The sequence below is a fragment of the Cibotium barometz genome, chromosome 36 (assembly GCF_041138505.1).
Source record: "Cibotium barometz isolate CiBa-2024 chromosome 36, ASM4113850v1, whole genome shotgun sequence".
NCBI lineage: Eukaryota > Viridiplantae > Streptophyta > Polypodiopsida > Cyatheales > Cibotiaceae > Cibotium > Cibotium barometz.
Genome location: NC_141081.1, coordinates 46233599 through 46250409, shown reverse-complemented (window position 1 = coordinate 46250409; position 16811 = coordinate 46233599). Strand labels below are relative to the sequence as shown.

General features: G+C 42.4%; 1 protein-coding gene across 6 annotated transcripts; it reads right to left on the bottom strand.

Moving 5' to 3' along the window:
- Positions 1–109: 109 nt before the first annotated feature.
- Positions 110–16159, bottom strand: LOC147617955 (uncharacterized). Of its 6 annotated transcripts, none has more exons than XM_086776226.1 (5): positions 16143–16159; positions 6334–6642; positions 5925–6104; positions 5045–5839; positions 110–642 (listed from the first exon to the last, which is right to left on the bottom strand). In XM_086776226.1, the coding sequence occupies exons 4-5, from the start codon at positions 5317–5319 to the stop codon at positions 549–551; spliced, it is 369 nt and encodes a 122-aa protein (XP_086632352.1). In that variant the 5' UTR covers positions 5320–5839; positions 5925–6104; positions 6334–6642; positions 16143–16159; the 3' UTR covers positions 110–548. The 6 variants fall into 6 exon arrangements, 4 of the variants coding, with proteins under 4 accessions (XP_086632352.1, XP_086632351.1, XP_086632350.1 ...); XM_086776225.1 differs by lacking the exon at positions 16143–16159 and adding an exon at positions 6836–6910; XM_086776223.1 differs by lacking the exons at positions 110–642; positions 16143–16159 and adding exons at positions 4692–4789; positions 14617–15250 and having other exon boundaries at positions 5073–5839.
- Positions 16160–16811: the final 652 nt, after the last annotated feature.

Sequence of the window (16811 nt, the reverse complement as noted above, 5' to 3'; positions counted from 1 at the left end):
TTTAGCATAAGGATCTTGCTATAGCTCTCCACACTAAAAAGTGATTAAAATCCACTATATTAGGATGCTTGAGAGGAGTTGGGTTGCCGGATGCAGATATGCATTTGAGTATTGCAGAAGATTGGCCATGCATGAATTAAGCTTAAACAACTTGTCTTCCTTTTATCTATGTACAACAAGTTTTCCTTTGAGTATTGCAGACACACGAGAAAATTGACCCCCAATTTCCAACATATCATCGTTCAAGCTTTCTCGCAAGGCATCATCCCGTGAAAGAATGATGGCCACCTCCATATGGCATTAATTTTGTCTGAGAAATGATGAGTATTCAAAATTTTATGCTGCTTCTCTGCCAATTGTGCAATCTTTGAATGAATGTGTGATTGCCTACCCTCTAGTGTGCCAAGAAGCTTCTTGGCCTCTTTCTCCTGTTTAAAAGCAAAAGCTAGTTGATCCTTGGCTCTGGTTAAGTCCTCCTCCAATGCAATTTTCCATGATGCAACTGTGGCCAAGTCTTCCAAACTGTAAGGAACGAGCTCATTTCCCTTCTAAAAGGCCTTGGCTCCTTGCACGATGTAAGGCTTCACATCCTCCATAATAGTGCTTGCTTCCTCACTCCTTATCATATGGACCCGACTGCCCCTGTGCTTAGAAAAGGACTACCAATGGACTAGGACCCCGTGCTTTTGTGCCCTACAAATGCACGTGCCAAGGCAACCCTGACTTCCTCGTTCATGATTGTATTTGTGTGACAAATGCTATAGTAGGTCGGCCCAATAAAGAATCTACTTTGTAGCCCCTCCTACTGTGCTTCGTAACCTAGCCCCAAGTGTTGACCATCCACTTGTTGAGCTTCAAATTTGACTCATGCTTCTCCTTTAGCCAATATGCAAAATTCCTTGGAGCTTTTCCAAGTCAAAGTCCTTCCCCTATTTGGGTGCCATTAAACCTGCAAAAACTTGTAGGGTTTTAAAGAGAAATTATGGGGAGAAGAATCTATTCACCTAAACACACACAGACACACACACAAGCCCAACAAAGGGGCATTTAAGCTAAGATCGTGCAAAGGGCATGAGGCACCATACCTGATCAAGGTAGCAAGGCAGGCTCTATGCGCAATTGGAAGGCTTGGGGGAGAGGATAGGTGAGAGGCTAGACAAGACATATAGAGAGGCTAGACAAGACTTGGGGGAGAGGATAGGTGAGAGGCTAGACAAGGCCCAACAAAGGGGCATTTAAGCTAAGATCGTGCAAAGGGCCTGAGTCACCATACCTGATCAAGGTAGCAGGGCAGGCTCTATGCGCAATTGGAAGGCTTGGGGGAGAGGATAGGTGAGAGGCTAGACAAGACACATAGAGAGGCTAGACAAGACTTGGGGGAGAGGATAGGTGAGAGGCTAGACAAGGCCCGACAAAGGGGCATTTAAGCTAAGATCGTGCAAAGGGCATGAGTCACCATACCTGAGCAAGGTAGCAGGGCAGGCTCTATGCATAATTGGAAGGCTTGGGGGAGAGGATAGGTGAGAAGCTAGACAAGACACACAATGGTAGTGGTAGTGAAAGTGTGTGAGCGGTACCTTCGCTCACTAGAGTGATGGTTGGTGCATGTAAAATTTGCCCGTTTGCTAAAAAAGGCCACTTGGCACTAATTGCCTTTCCCACCATTCTTTTGACTGGGACATGCCTACTTTGAATTTAATAAAAATGAAAAGGTATAATACTCATGTTGCCATAAGTATGCCCACCCTATTGTGCTTAGACCCATAGAACTCTCTTCATCTCTTTTACATAATTGTGGGACACGTTACATATAATTTTCCCTTGTAATGATTTTTTGCCTTAGGAAAAAATAAGTAACCCACCACTAAGGCCTTTGCCTCTAGCAGGCCCAAAACAAACTAAAGCCCTACAATAAACTTAAGCAAATTTTCACTTACAATCATGTTGGGGTTGCCATAGCATAGCGGCCTTATCCAACAACTTACGAAAGTAAGTGTGTCTACTACTGAAAGCTTAACCCGGCTAGCTCACGGAGGTTACCTTACCTTGTCAAAGTGAGGGAATCTCTAGCTCAAGCACTAGGCAAGACCTTTGTCCTCTTCTACTCACTTACACACTCTAATCGAGTTGATTAGCAATGGATATGCTAACCCACTCACCCACTTGCTTCCATCACATACTAAAACTACAAACATCTTCAGCCATCACACGTAATCCCTTCCAGCCACTTCCATCAAAATCATACATAATTGATCCTCCTCTTCATGAGAGAGGAGGATCATCGATATATGGACAAATTTCTAAAAAATGAAGCTGAATAAAGTAGGAGAATACAACGGGTAGAAGAGTGCTAGTAGCCGCCTCCAAGCATGACCGACCCCTCTTGAGTGTACTTCCTCTTGAAGCTCCACAGGCCTTTAGCAACAAAGCGCGATTGCCCTTCACACCCCTTACCTCCCTGTTCAAACTGCAGAGTGCAACCACCTCTCAGCAGGCGCTGGAAATTAGAAACATATCTTCAAATATGTTAATACTAAGTCAAGAAAGATCATTAGAATGGCATTAAACAACTCTTAACTTATGTTCTAGAGAAATCTTCTCAATGTCTTATGCATGTGATTAAAGAAAAAGATTATTTCCTACCCTGTATTTAAGAACATAAGTTTAACATAAGATTTTAGAGGACCCCTTCTCATACTATCTTCAAAAGGAAGACATTGGCTACAATTTCGAAATAATCATTAGTGATTCCTTTCACATATTATTCCTATAAGTTGATGGCAAATCGCTGCCCCTTCGTGATTTGTGTGTAGCTCCTTTCACATGCAAAGCATATGTATCATGCAAGAATAGGTGCATTTTAGAACAATGAATGGTTGCAAATTTGAGCAAGCCTAGATAACTTGACAAGAGATTATAGGAGGAATATTTTGGTGTTGATGTGTGGACAAGGAAAGGTCATGTTTCCCTGGGATTATAAAATTCGGGGAGAATTGTGCCACCTTCCCTGGCACAACCATTGTGAAAGCATCTTTGTTGTGTAGAATTTCCTTTTATTATCGCATGTGGATTCGGTAGGTGCAAGATGTAATTTCTAGGTTTGCTTAGAGTTGAAAACATTCTTTTGTTCTCTCACATCCACCTTTACTTTTCATGCTTCGCAACCTTATTATATTAGAGCAACACATAGCCACAACATATCAGAGTGACCTAACTAGCATCGACAATGCTTTCTTGCATATGGATTTGGTGTTATCTCTAGGTTTGTGTGCACTTGAAAACATTCTATGTTCTATGTTGAGTACATTCTTAAAAGAAAAGAATGATGCCACATAGTGGATTTTTTTACTATTATTGGGAGAGATGAAAACACACACACACACCCCAAGGGCATCAATCGAGATAGAGTCATAGTGTTTGAACCCATGACCTGTGGTTTGACACGTATATACTTTACCAACTAAGCTACCGCCCGATGATGATGTTATGCCCAATGATGATGTTTTGTGCTCTCTTCCTCTTCATATAAATATAGTATGTAAACGTGAAGTGATAGGCACAATATGCTTAAATTGTAGGCTTTGTACCTTCTCGCCTAGATGTAAGAAAAATAAAAATAAATTCTCTTTTGCGCTACGTTTGATTTTGTGCTGCGCTTCAAAATTTCTGTACTACAGAGTCTCTTCAAAGGCCATGGCAGCTTCTTCCATCGCAAAAGACCAGGTAATTTCTTCTTCATGTAAGCGTTTCTTCTTGGGTTTTCTTTTTTCTTGATCTTGGGTTTTTGTTTGTCTTCTGTTTAATGCAATTCTTTCTGGGCTTTCCTAATTTTTGATGTTCCCCTGCTCTAGGTCGACCTGGTGGACTGCATAGTGGCCCTCTGTTGAGTGTCTTAATGAGAACAACGATCATACGTATGCCAATGCACTGAAACAAGTGCTTAAGTTTTCACTCCTTTTTGGATTTACTTTCTTTGGCCCTAGTTGTGTGATGGTGATGCTGCTCATGATGAGTAAGATGAAAATTGACTATCATGGTGATTAGTATAAAGGATTGCACTCAGGACAACCATGACAATGTCAATGATGTTGATAATTTTAAAATCCAAGAGATTTGTAACACCTGATGATATGATTAATGATAAAGATTACTGGTTATAACGAGATTGTTAGCCTTCAAACATCAAAGTGAAAAGCATCAAGTGGTTGCACACTTACATTGAAAAGACTGAGGGTTATGGTGATGGTGAGAGGATGAGTAGGTCATGTGCTTCTTTCCGTGTGTGGACAACATGCATTTGTTGAAGCATGGCTTCAATTAATGGTTCATTGTATTTCTTGAGATGACTTCCATTAATGAAGTTAGGCATTTGCTCACCTTCTAGTGTCTCTAAACACACTGCACCACTAGGAGTAAGCTCATTAATGTGATGATGATAATTACTTGTCATGGCAATGATCGTTAGAGGCTGATGGTGATGATGACGATGATTATTATTATCATTGTTTTTTAGAGGACAAGAATAGTGTGTGTGTGTATATATATATAGGAGGTGTGGGTCCTTCCCTCATAACCATACACACCCACACAACAATGTACCACCTTCAATTTTTATTTGGGAGTGGCCAAGCTTGGGATGATGAATTAGTCCCCCACCACGGAATCAATCGGTGATATGGGCGAAACCCCTAATGCGCTATCAAGCTGTGATAGTTTGATATTTTCAATCCCGCTCCAAAGTGTCGTCTTCAAGAACAATTGGATCACTACTTGCCACCAACGAAGAACCCTAGACGATCCATAGGTAATGAGGATTGGCACAATCCTTTGTGTCCACCTACACTAGAGAAGGGGGGATGCTCTTACCCATGTGATGAGGGGGGATTTGAACCCACAATCTCACAATTGAGAGCCCATTACACTGACATGAGATGGAAATATATATATATATATATATATATGTGTATGTGTGTGTAAAAATAAAAAAAATAAAAACAAAAAAATAAAAACAAAAAAACAAAAAAACAGAAAAACAGAAAAATACTTTGCAGCTTTAATCCTGCGCAATATACAGGCTGAAGCATCTTTCTTCTGTAGGGCACCCTCTTCCTTTTTCCTCACTGTTACAAGTCGTCGCTTTCCTCCTGGACTAGAATGTGCGGAATTCACCTTCTCGGCATGACCTTTTGCATCATCTTCCGCTTCTGCATCACTTGTTGGAGCATCACCTACTTCAACATGTGTTTTGCATACCTTTTGCATCATCTTCTGCTTCTGCAGGGGGCACCTTCTTCCTTTTGCCTCACTGTTACAAGTCATCGCTTTCCTCCTAGACTAGAATGTGCGGAATCCACCTTCTCAGCATGACCTTTTGCATCATCTTCCGCTTCTGCATCACCTAGTGGAGCATCACCTGCTTCAACATGTGTTTTGCATACATCCATCTCTACATCACCTGGTGTAGCATCACTTGATACCACGTGTGTCCTGATCACCCAAGCCAACACCTTCTGCCACTAGCTTTTTGTCCCCTGCAAGTTGGCTTAAAAAATAGAGGCTTATTTACCCCTTCCACATGCACCATGACCAGCTCCACAAAATTATCTACCATGTGATCAATGTGAGCAGCAAGCAGGCAAGTCCTCCATATTGTTGACGACTTGGTTCTTTGGCATTTTACCAGACACATGCTCCTTAGCAGGCAAGTCCAATAGTGTGTCCTCAGCAGGCAAGTCCAATATACAGCTAACATCTTGGCTCTCTAGCATTTCACTTGAAACATGCTCCTCATCCGTATCAGAGGACACTTCTGTCACATGCTCCTCTTGGCTATCTCCACCTAATGAAAATAATATGTATTGATTTAGAAAGATATACCTTCAAAGTAGAGGGATGTTATAGTGCAATAAGCACACCAAGAATACCTTCTCCTGGATGTCCAACGTCTTTCTGCATTTGCGCACTCCCCCCCTTGGACTTCTTGTGATTGTATAGCAATGATCAAATAGCTATACTTTTCTTGCAAGCCACTACACTTGGCTTTGTTTCAATTAGTTGAGGCTTCTTTAGAATGAGATCCACCTTTCCACTGCATTGCGTCAGAGCTGTAAAAAAATCATAGCACTCATATAAGATTTGACAACCTTTTATATGGAGATAGGTGCAAGCAATAAGTAATAAAATCATAGCACTCATATAAGATTGACAACCTTTTATATGGAGATAGGTGCAAGCAATAAGTAATTAAATCATAGCACTCATATAAGATTGACAGCCTTTTATATAAGATAGGTGCAAGTAATAAGACAAATGAAAGTCAGTTCATTTACTTACCAACATCTTCTGCTAATTCATTTGTCTTTCCCCCAAGTCTAGGAGACCTGCACTGTGGAGAGCTACTTGGACTTGTCTTGCTAATTTGTTGTTGCCTCTTTACACAATTAAGAACCACGTCCTCATCATCTATATTTTCACTGCCAACCTCCTTGTTGCTCCTTTTTGACTTGGCTTTTTTGGTAGAAGTAGGCGTGCTTGTTGCCACTGTTGGACCTTTGATTGCCTTAGGAGTTGCAGGAAGGACCGCAGGCTTTTTTCCAAGGACAGTCCTTTTTTCTTCAACAAAAAATTGATGGGAAACATGACCTGGAATCAGCAGTGAGCAACACATATTAGAACATACCAAAAGCAGTGAGTAACACATATGCACAATGTACTTTCAAGAATGCAAATGAACATGTCCATGTGCACATAACTACTACTATTAAATTGTATAAAGAGTACTAGATAAGTACTATGTTAGCATTATCCAGAATTTACTATGAAATAAATATTATACAATGTCCATGTAGAGAGTACTATCACTATCATGTCCATGTACACAGTACTAGTACTTTCTATGTATTGTTACTATGTCAGCATGGACACATACACATATGTCTATAGATATATACATAAATGGTGTCAAATCCCACGGATCCCCTCGTGATCGATCTTGGTTCGAAACTCGAATCCTGCAAACAAACGAACAAACAAACAAGCAAGGGGGTACAGGCCTGACTCCCCTCCTAACCATGACAGCCGTGGGCAAGCCCACAGTCTTGGCTGTCCCCACCGAGCCACGAGCTGAGCTAACTAGGTTGACGTACCGACCAATCTCCTCCTCGCGACGTCCCATACCGCCACGAAGCTGCCCTCGCGGGCCTCGGCTGCATAAAGCAGGTGCACGTCTGCACTAGATCCAGGCTCCAAGACCATAGAGCTCTCACAAACTCGCGAGACTCTCTATATCCCAATAACTAACCTTGGCCACCCTTTTATAGGCTGTTGGCCGGTCATCAGGCGTCCACACTTGGCTGCCCACTTGGGTGTCCGCCCGTTAGTATTTCCCTAACTCAGCTCGTCAATCAACCTGCCTAGTTCCAAGCTTCCCCAAGCCTCGAAACTAGTCTTGCATGCGTATAGCACACGGTAGATACACACTGTGCACATGACATACTCCCCTTCCTCTAAGAGCTCACTCCTGAGCTCACTAAAAAGCCAGGGCAATCTCTCTGAAGAGTAGTCAATGTCTCCCATGTAGCGTCCTCCTCAACACGATCCTTCCACTTGATCTTGTATTCCGTGATAAGCGTATTACGCAATCTTCGTTCACGAAATCCAAGAATCTTTTCAGGTTCGTGCGGAACAAATGTCATGCCCTCGATATCTATAATTTCTTGAGGAGTAACTAACTGATCTGCTCCACCCAGTACTTCCTTAAGTCTACAGGCAAATCCAATTCATATGCAACTGAACCAATCCGTCGTGTAACACGAAATGGTCCACAGTATCTAGGGGATAATTTCGAAGATCTACCTGTCCGTAAAGTCTCGGAATCTTTCGGAACTCGTAAATACACCATCGTTCCTTCAGAGAACTCTCTAGGTGAATGATGTCTATTAGAATAAAACCTGTCTCGGTCTTGAGCACTTCTAATAGATTCCTTCGCAACTTGTAACATTTCCTGCATATCTTGCAAAAAATTGCGTGCTGCATCATGCTGAAGTCCTGAGAATCCTACTGTAACAGGTGATCTAGGTTGAAAACCATACATAAGCATGAAAGGACTAAACCCTGTACTCGTATGCTTGGTACTGTTATATGCAAATTCTAACATAGGAAGATAATCCTCCCATGAGCTCTGTCTTTTGGATACATATGCTCGAAGCATATCCTCCAAAATCTGATTCACTCTTTCAGTCTCGCCATCAGATTGAGGATGATCAGAGGAACTCAAATTCAAAGTTGTTTCCAACTTCTCAAAACAAGTTTCCAAAAATCACTCGTAAACTTAGAGTCCCTGTCACTGACTATGTCCTGCGGTAACTCGTACAGTCTAAACAATTGCTCGATAAACTGCCGAGCTAATTGTGTAGCTGTAATAGTCTTCCGGGTCGGCAAAAATCTAGCCATTTTTGTCAAGCGATCTACCACAACCCAAATAGAATCATGGCCTTGATGTGTTCTTGGCAATCCGGTAATAAAATCCATGGAAATACTTTCCCATTTATTATCTAGGATTTGCAAAGGATGCAACAACCCAGCCTGTCTAAAGCGTTCAGCTTTATTTGCTTAACAAATCTGACACTTGAGAACATAATCTTCTACATATCCTTTCATCTTTGGCCAATAAAAAGTGTGTTTCACTAATGATAATGTCATGTGTACCCCAGGGTGTCCAGCAGAAGGGGCGTCGTGACACTCCCTCAGAATCTTGGACCTAATGTCCGGGATCTGTGGTACACAAATTTTGTCATTACAGAATAGCAAACCATTCCGAATCATCCACTGACCTCCTGCAGCCTGAATAGTAGACTGCTCAGTCACCGAGTCTTGGTCAATCAATGAGCTCCCGTCCTGGATCTTCTGCCAAAATGGACCAAAATAACTATCAGTCCTGCAAAGCCCTCTCAATGATTGAAATAAGTCAGTAGAAATCTCGGTGAACGACAAAGTATTCACCTCTCTAATCCTACTAAGCGCATCTGCAATACTATTCATGAACCCTTTCCGATAACGGATCTCAAAATCAAAATCTTGCATTAACTCTGCCCAACGAGCTTTCCTTCCTCTCAAATCATCTGCATCACACACATACTTAGTTGACTAATGATCAGTCAATACCACAAACTTGGAGCCATATAAATAATGTCTCCAAACCTTGAGAGCATGAATCAGAGCATAAAGCTCCTTCTCAAGGGTTGGCCAACGAGATTGAGTGTCGTCTAGATTTTTACTTTCAAAAGTAACTGGTCTACCATCTTGAAATAAAGCAGCCCCGATAGCATAGTCACTGGCATCAGTTTCAAGAACATAAGGCCGACTAGGATCAGGCAATGCTAAGATAGGTACTTCCTTGACTTTATCTTTCAAAAGTCTGAAGGCCATATCCAAATCGTTATTCCAAGTGATAGGCTGATTTGACTTACGTCCACGATCTTTCAATAAGTCGGTCATCGGTAGTGTGAGCTGAGAGTACTCCCGTACAGATTTCCGAAGAACAACAACAAAACCGAGAAAAGAACGAAGTTGTTTCACTGTTCGCGGTATAGGCCAGTCCAAAACCTTCTAAACTCGGTCATAGTCAATGCTCAATCCATCTCTAGTGATCTTGTGTCCCAAGTAAATGATGTCGGTCATAAAGAACTCACATTTACTTAACTTAGTATATAGTCGATTCTGTCTTAAAATAGATAAAACAATTGTGAGGTGTCTGACATGATCCTCAAGAGTACGACTATAAATCAAAATATCATCAAGGAACACCACCACAAATTTTCCCAAATGTTCACGAAAAAGATCGTTCATCATTTGCTGGAAAGTGGCTGGAGCATTGGTTAACCCAAAAGGTAATACGAGAAACTCGTAATGGCTATACCTAGTCCGAAAGGCGGTTCTTTCGACATGCCTTTCATGAATACGTATTTGGTGATAGCCAGTACGTAAATCTATCTTCGTGAAATATTTCGCTCCTGCTAACCGGTCAATCAGGTCATCTGATCTAGGGAGAGGATAACGGTTCTTAATTGTCAGCTTGTTCAATCTCTTGTAATCTATACACATTCTCCAGGTATTGTCCTTCTTTCTCCTAAGCAACACAGGTGCACCCCAAGGTAATTTACTTGGACGGATCTGGCCCATTCTCAAAATAATCTTCGAGTTGTTTAGCCAACTCATCTTCCTCAGTTTGGCTCATCCTATAAGGTGGAATACTCACGGGATGAGCACCAGGAATCAAGTCAATACGATGATCTACTACCCGTTCAGGTGGTAAACCCGATGGCAGCTCCTTAGGAAATACATCTTGAAACGAATCAAGTATCTTCTGTAATTCTTTGCTTTCAAACACACTTAATTCATTTACATCCATGGAACGGATGAGAAAGGAAGAAAGTGGAATCAATACACAATGGAAAGCGGTATACAAAAGAAGAATTCATTATATTTCCAAAATCAATTGTATTTACAAGAGGTCCCTGAGAGGGATGAATACAATCACCTAAAATACTATACTTGGTGTCCCTATGCTGAAAAGAAAAAATATGACTAGACCAATCTATCTGGACTTCAAGAGTCTTAAACCATTCAATCCCTAATAACAAGTCTTAAACCATTCAATCCCTAATAACAAGTCTACATTTTCCAGATGCATAACATAGCATTCCAGAGTATCTTTGTAGTCCTGAATCTAGATTGGAAGCATCTCCACCTTGAGATCCCAAACTTGCCTTTCCGCAGGTAAGCGTACCTCATAGGTATGGTCGCTGAGTGTCGTATCAAGACTCAATTTCTGCACAAGTTTGTAGTTAACAAAGTTATGCGAACTGCCAGGGTCTAAAAGAATGTGAATCTTATGGCCATTCACTTCTCCATAAACTCAGAGAAGATCATGCATGCCAAATACCTTAGAATTGAACAGACAATCAGAACAAGTACTAGGGCGAGAAAGTATAGTAATTAACGTACCTGTCAAAGACAACTGATTAGCTGCCTTTGGCTTGGATCCTGCCTTTGACTTGGTACCCTTTTGCTTCGGGCACTCTTTACGCATGTGTCCTTTTTCTTTGCAGATAAAACAACGTCCTTCCTTCTTGAGCTTCAAAGCCCTAAGGAGTCGTTTCTTCTTTGCTGGTGTCGAATTCGAACTCTTCGAAGGTTGGTCCGAAGACTTTCCTTCTGTTGTGTTAGCCATAGGTGCGGAGAACTTTCTTTTATGCTTGTTCCCCTTCTCGGTAACGGGTTTCAACTTGGAAGAGACCATCGTATCATCATAGATACGAGCTGAATGAATGGCCTCGTCCAAAGTTTTACATTTGTTATTTTTAACTTGTAATCGGTATGAGTCTAGTAAACCAGCTACGAAAAACCCCAAAAGAGTAGTGGGATCCATCTTTGTAGCTTTCATCTGCAAGTCACGAAACTTCTGGAGGTAGACCTCATAAGTGAGGTGCTGCGAGGTCATTGTCAAAGCTGAAAACCGGGCAACAACATCGTAATCATCCTCTTTCTTGAGGAATTCTTTCTTGAAAACGTCTTCAAATTGTGCCCAAGTCGTTGGCTTAGGGTTGTGTTCCTTCCACCAAAGCAAAGCTTTGCCGGACAGGAAACCTGCTGCTAAACTGGATCTTCTTTCCATCATCATATGGATGAAACTGAAAGTGAACTTGCCACTTATGCAGCCACGCGTCCACGATCTCCTTGGTTCGCTGCTTTTGCTCGCCCCCGAAGGGTTCCAGAGTAATGTTGGAACCTAAAGCTGAAGCCAAGGTATCCATACCCGAGAAAGTAGAGAGAGTAGTGGTCAATAGAGCGATGGAGTTCTGCAAAGCCTGCATCTGAGCTGTGATTTGTGCCTGACGTTCCGTCTAAGAAGCTGCGAGAGCTACTTTGAACTCTTGGAAATCTGATTTTGACACAAAATCGTCAAAAAGATCGGCATCGGTACCTTCCGTAGCCGGCAAGCCTTCGCGTTCCACAAGGAGCTCCAACTCCGATTCTTGGGTCGACATCGTGAAGAGGATACGTGGAGAGAAAATTCGATCTTTGCACAACAAAAGTGCGAGTGAACTTGAGAGCTTGAGAGCTTGAAAACTTGAGAACTTGAGTGATGTGTGGCAAGAAGCCCACTTGAGGGGGTTTATAAAGGTTTCCCAAAAGCCAAAAAATCTCCAAAAGCTAGGCTTAGCTTTTGTGTGTTTTTTTCTTGAATAAATATATATATATATGGATATATATATATTCTATTGTCTTAAAAAAATAAAACACCTTGGAAACCTTGGAGGAGGCTTCTTTTAAAACTTTGGAAAAAAATTTTAACTCCAAAAAAAACGAAAGCTAAAAAAAATGTAAGCTTTCCTTGGTTTTTTTTTTCCTCCTCCTGGATTCACCCGTCGGTGAGCTGCCGGCGCATGCTTTTCCTCTCGGCGGATGCTGACGTCGAGTGCTGCACTGCCGGCGCCTGTCTGCTGACGGCGAGTACTGCCGGCGTGATCTTTCCTGCCCCGACGCTTGCTCGACTGCCGCAACGGCGGCCTCTACCGGTGCTTTACGCCTGCGCCTGTCTGCCAGTACCTTCGACGCCTGTGCCAGCCCGCATAGGCCTGGGCGCCGGCCCGCTTGGCCTAGGCGCCGCCTGGGCTGGCTACGCTAGTCTGGCCACAAGACCACGTGGCCTGGGCGCCCGCCATGCCTTGCCTAGGCGCCGGCCTGGCCTGGTTGCTTGGCCGCCTAGCCTTAGGCGCCTCTAGCCCTGTCGGTAGCCACTGCCTGCAAAATTTGCCAACGCACAACCTGCCAGCCGCAAGTGCATCGTTCACACAAATGCTCTCTCTCTCTTGTTCAACGAAAAAAACAAACGTGCTTTTTTATGATTTCTCTTCCTACAGTTCATGCAACTGCACCAACAACTCTCTCTCTTCTTTGCAAAGCAACGACCCTTACTACACTACCATCTCCCATCAACATGGGTCTCTTTGATGAAGAAAAAAAACACATACTAAATCTGAAATCTGCAGTAAGCACAGAAAAAACAGCAAGCTTTTTTAACACATACCTTTCTTCGACCTCTTCTTCTCTACCTACCGACTTGCTCATTCACGAGATATGCTCTGATACCACTGTCAAATCCCACGGATCCCCTCGTGATCGATCTTGGTTTGAAACTCGAATCCTGCAAACAAACGAACAAACAAACAAAGCAAGGGGGTGCAGGCCTAACTCACCTCCCAACCATGACAGCCGTGGGCAAGCCCACAGTCTTGGCTGTCCCCACCGAGCCACGAGCTGAGCTAACTAGGTTGACGTACCGACCAATCTCCTCCTCGCGATGTCCCATACCGCCACGAAGCTGCCCTCGCGGGCCTCGAGACTACTGCCGGCCTCGGCTGCATAAAGCAAGTGCACGTCTGCACTAGATCCAGGCTCCAAGACCATAGAGCTCTCACAAACTCGCGAGACTCTCTATATCCCAATAACTAAACTTGGCCACCCTTTTATAGGCTCTTGGCCGATCATCAGGCGTCCACACTTGGGTGCCCGCCCGTCCATACTTGGGTGCCCGCCCGTTAGTATTTCCCTAACTCAGCTCGTCAATCAGCCTGCCTAGTTCCAAGCCTAGTTCCAAGCTTCCCCAAGCCTCAAAACTAGTCTTGCATGCGTATAGCACACAGTAGATACACACTGTGCACATGACAAATGGACATGATAGTAATAGTACTTTCTACGTATTGTACTAGGTTGGAGTACCCTATTGTAGTATGTCCTTGTAGAGAGTACTATCACTGTCATGTCAATGTACATTGTACTACTACTATTAGATTGATATATAGTATTATGTGCATATACTCTATTGTACTATATCCACGAACATACGTATTGTACTAGGTTGGAGTACCCTATTGTAGTATGTCCTTGTAGAGAGTACTATCACTGTCATGTCAATGTACATTGTACTACTACTATTAGATTGATATATAGTATTATGTGCATATACTCTATTGTACTATATCCACGAACATATAATACTGAAGAGACTACAATCACTATCATGGCCAGACTGTAGAGGCTATATTTTACTATGCCCATGCAGCGAGTACTATCAGTGTGCTGTGTACTATGGAATATGTCCACATACAATGTATAAGCTGTGTGTTCCAAACAAAAGTGTGTACTATCAAAGTACTTATAGGTAGTATCTAAGTACTTTTACTATGGTCTCTGACACTACATGTGTACTGTGTGGACTCCAAAAGGCAGTAGTAGTGTATGTACAAATTTTACCTAAGAAAGCCCTGAAACCCATGACATTTACCCACTCCTCAGGAACATCCTTTAGGACACACGTTGCAGCACGACATTGCAGGCTTTGAGGAAAAGTGGTTATAGCATAGAGCAGATGGTATGTGTGCAAGCATGGAGTGACTATGGCATCCATTGTCACCTGCTCAAACCCAAGGCCGCAAAACATACATCTACACAATAGGGGAAGCAATTCTGTAGGTCACAATACATGGAAAACATGCACCTATGCAATACATGGCAAAACAAATTACAATGGAAATAATTATGTAGGACACAAACCTATCAATTTGCACACGAATATCATTTTCAGAAATAGCAGGATGTGTGGTTGGAAGTGGCATGACGAGTTGCAGGCCACGATGCGTAATGCTCTCTATCATACATTGTAGATTTTCACAATGTAGCATCTCCCTATGCATCTCACCCTCAGTGACCTGTCGTTCTACTTGAACATGGTGAAGTCGATCAATTGCACCTTGAAGTCGAGACTCAACATCTCTTATGTCCTTTTGTAACGACTCCTTCATGAAATTGTGATCACCGGAGCCTGATAGTGATGTAATCTTGTTTGTGAGCCATGCAGGAGTGCCTTCACAAAAGTCGACCTCTTTTTGTGCCTCCCTTTCTTTCACCTCTGCTTCATTGCAATCAAGGTCTATAGATGATGACCTTGTTTGCAAATTGACCCGCCACATGGATAGAATGTGCATGTGGTACTTAGCCGACAGAGGTGCTTGCATGCACTCTTGAGGTGTTGAAACTTCTGCTGACTCTCTGTCCTTGCTACCGCTACCAAGCTTTTCTGCTTTTTCCTTGCTATTTCCACCTACTGTTGGATGTGCTTTGGAGTCTCGACCAGCCACAGTTGCTCCAGTCAACCTCTACACCATGCTTGAAGGCTGCAAATGATCTTGCCCACCTCATTGTTGTAGATAGAGTTGCTGCGATAGATGTAAGTGGATACCTCCATGAACTCCTTCCTCCTCCATGAACTCCTTCCTCCAAATGTAAGTGTATACCTCCATGAACTCCTTCCTCCAAATGTTCTTCAAATTGGACAAGTGGTAACCTCAACCGTTGTCAGAGTCTACCTTACCCCATGTTGTTAGCATCCAATCGCGCAGCTTTAGCAGGTTCTTGGGCGTTGCTCATCGGAAGGTGGTCCAGTCAAAGGATCTCGAGGTGGTGGGTATAGCTTTTACTACAGACAACCTTGCCTTCTTTGCATGACTAGCTGCTGCTGGGGTGGCCATGATAGTGTAGAAGCTCCCCTATGCACAATAGAACCAGTTCCTTTGAAGGATGAAGATTATGGCAAGGGCTTCTTATGCAGAGGGAGTGTGTGTGTGAACTAGGGTCTATAGAAGAAATTAGCATGAGGAGCTATTTGGGAGGCCATTAGCAGAGGTACGTAAGGGTTGTTCTAGCAGGGCCTATGTAGTAGAAGAGTGTGGGAGGCACAGAATAGTGGAATTGGAGATGAAAGGGGGATTGAGAGACAAATGATGGTCGAAAAGACCCAAGGCATGAGGTGCATGGAATTTGAATTTGCATGTACGTACCATATACTAAACTTGGAAACAATCCATAATTAATCGGTGAAAGGAATCTTCAAGTGAGTTTAACTTTGCATGATTACACTGTCAATTCTCACATTAAGCATTCACTTTCACGTGAATCTTAGAAGGGTGAATAGTATAGTAAACATCTTGCCAATAGTACATACACCCTACCATGCTTCTACCCACATGACATTGACATTCAACTTCCTTTTGACATAGCACAGAAGTCCATAGTGCTCTCACCAATTTATATTTGCACTGCTCTTTGTTGCAGCACAAAATGTTTCTTGATTTGGTCAACAAACCCCTCCATACACAATTGCAATCCTTTATATGCAAAGATAGATTATCACACCGCATTTGATTTACACAAGCCAACAAGAAATAGTGCGTACATGATTTAAAACACGTGCGTACATGATAAACACAACAGCATGTATTTCTCTTCTTAAGCTTCCTCACATAGAATGGCTTCAAAATTTGAAAAGCACAAAGCTCATTTCACATTTAAGTGCTCCTCCTTGAATCGGCCAAAAAAATCTTTTTTTGCATAAAATCTACAACCATCTGATAAAGTCTAGCTAGACAACATAGAACACGATAAAATCTATAGCTAGACAACATAGAACCTGATAGTACTTGGACTACAATTCTTGGGATAGTACTGTGCAGAGGGAACATCATGTACTACAAAGTAGTACGGTATTACTATACTTTATAAATTTGTCCAAAAGATGTGTTACAAATATCCATACATAACATCTTTGTTAGATACACATAAGGTAGAGAAATTGTAGAATGTAAAGCAGAATGGAGTTAATGGACAACAATCCTATGGATTGTACTGTGCAAAAAGGAACATTCTGCACTATAGTATAATACTGTAGTATAATACTTATAGTAGTATAGTAC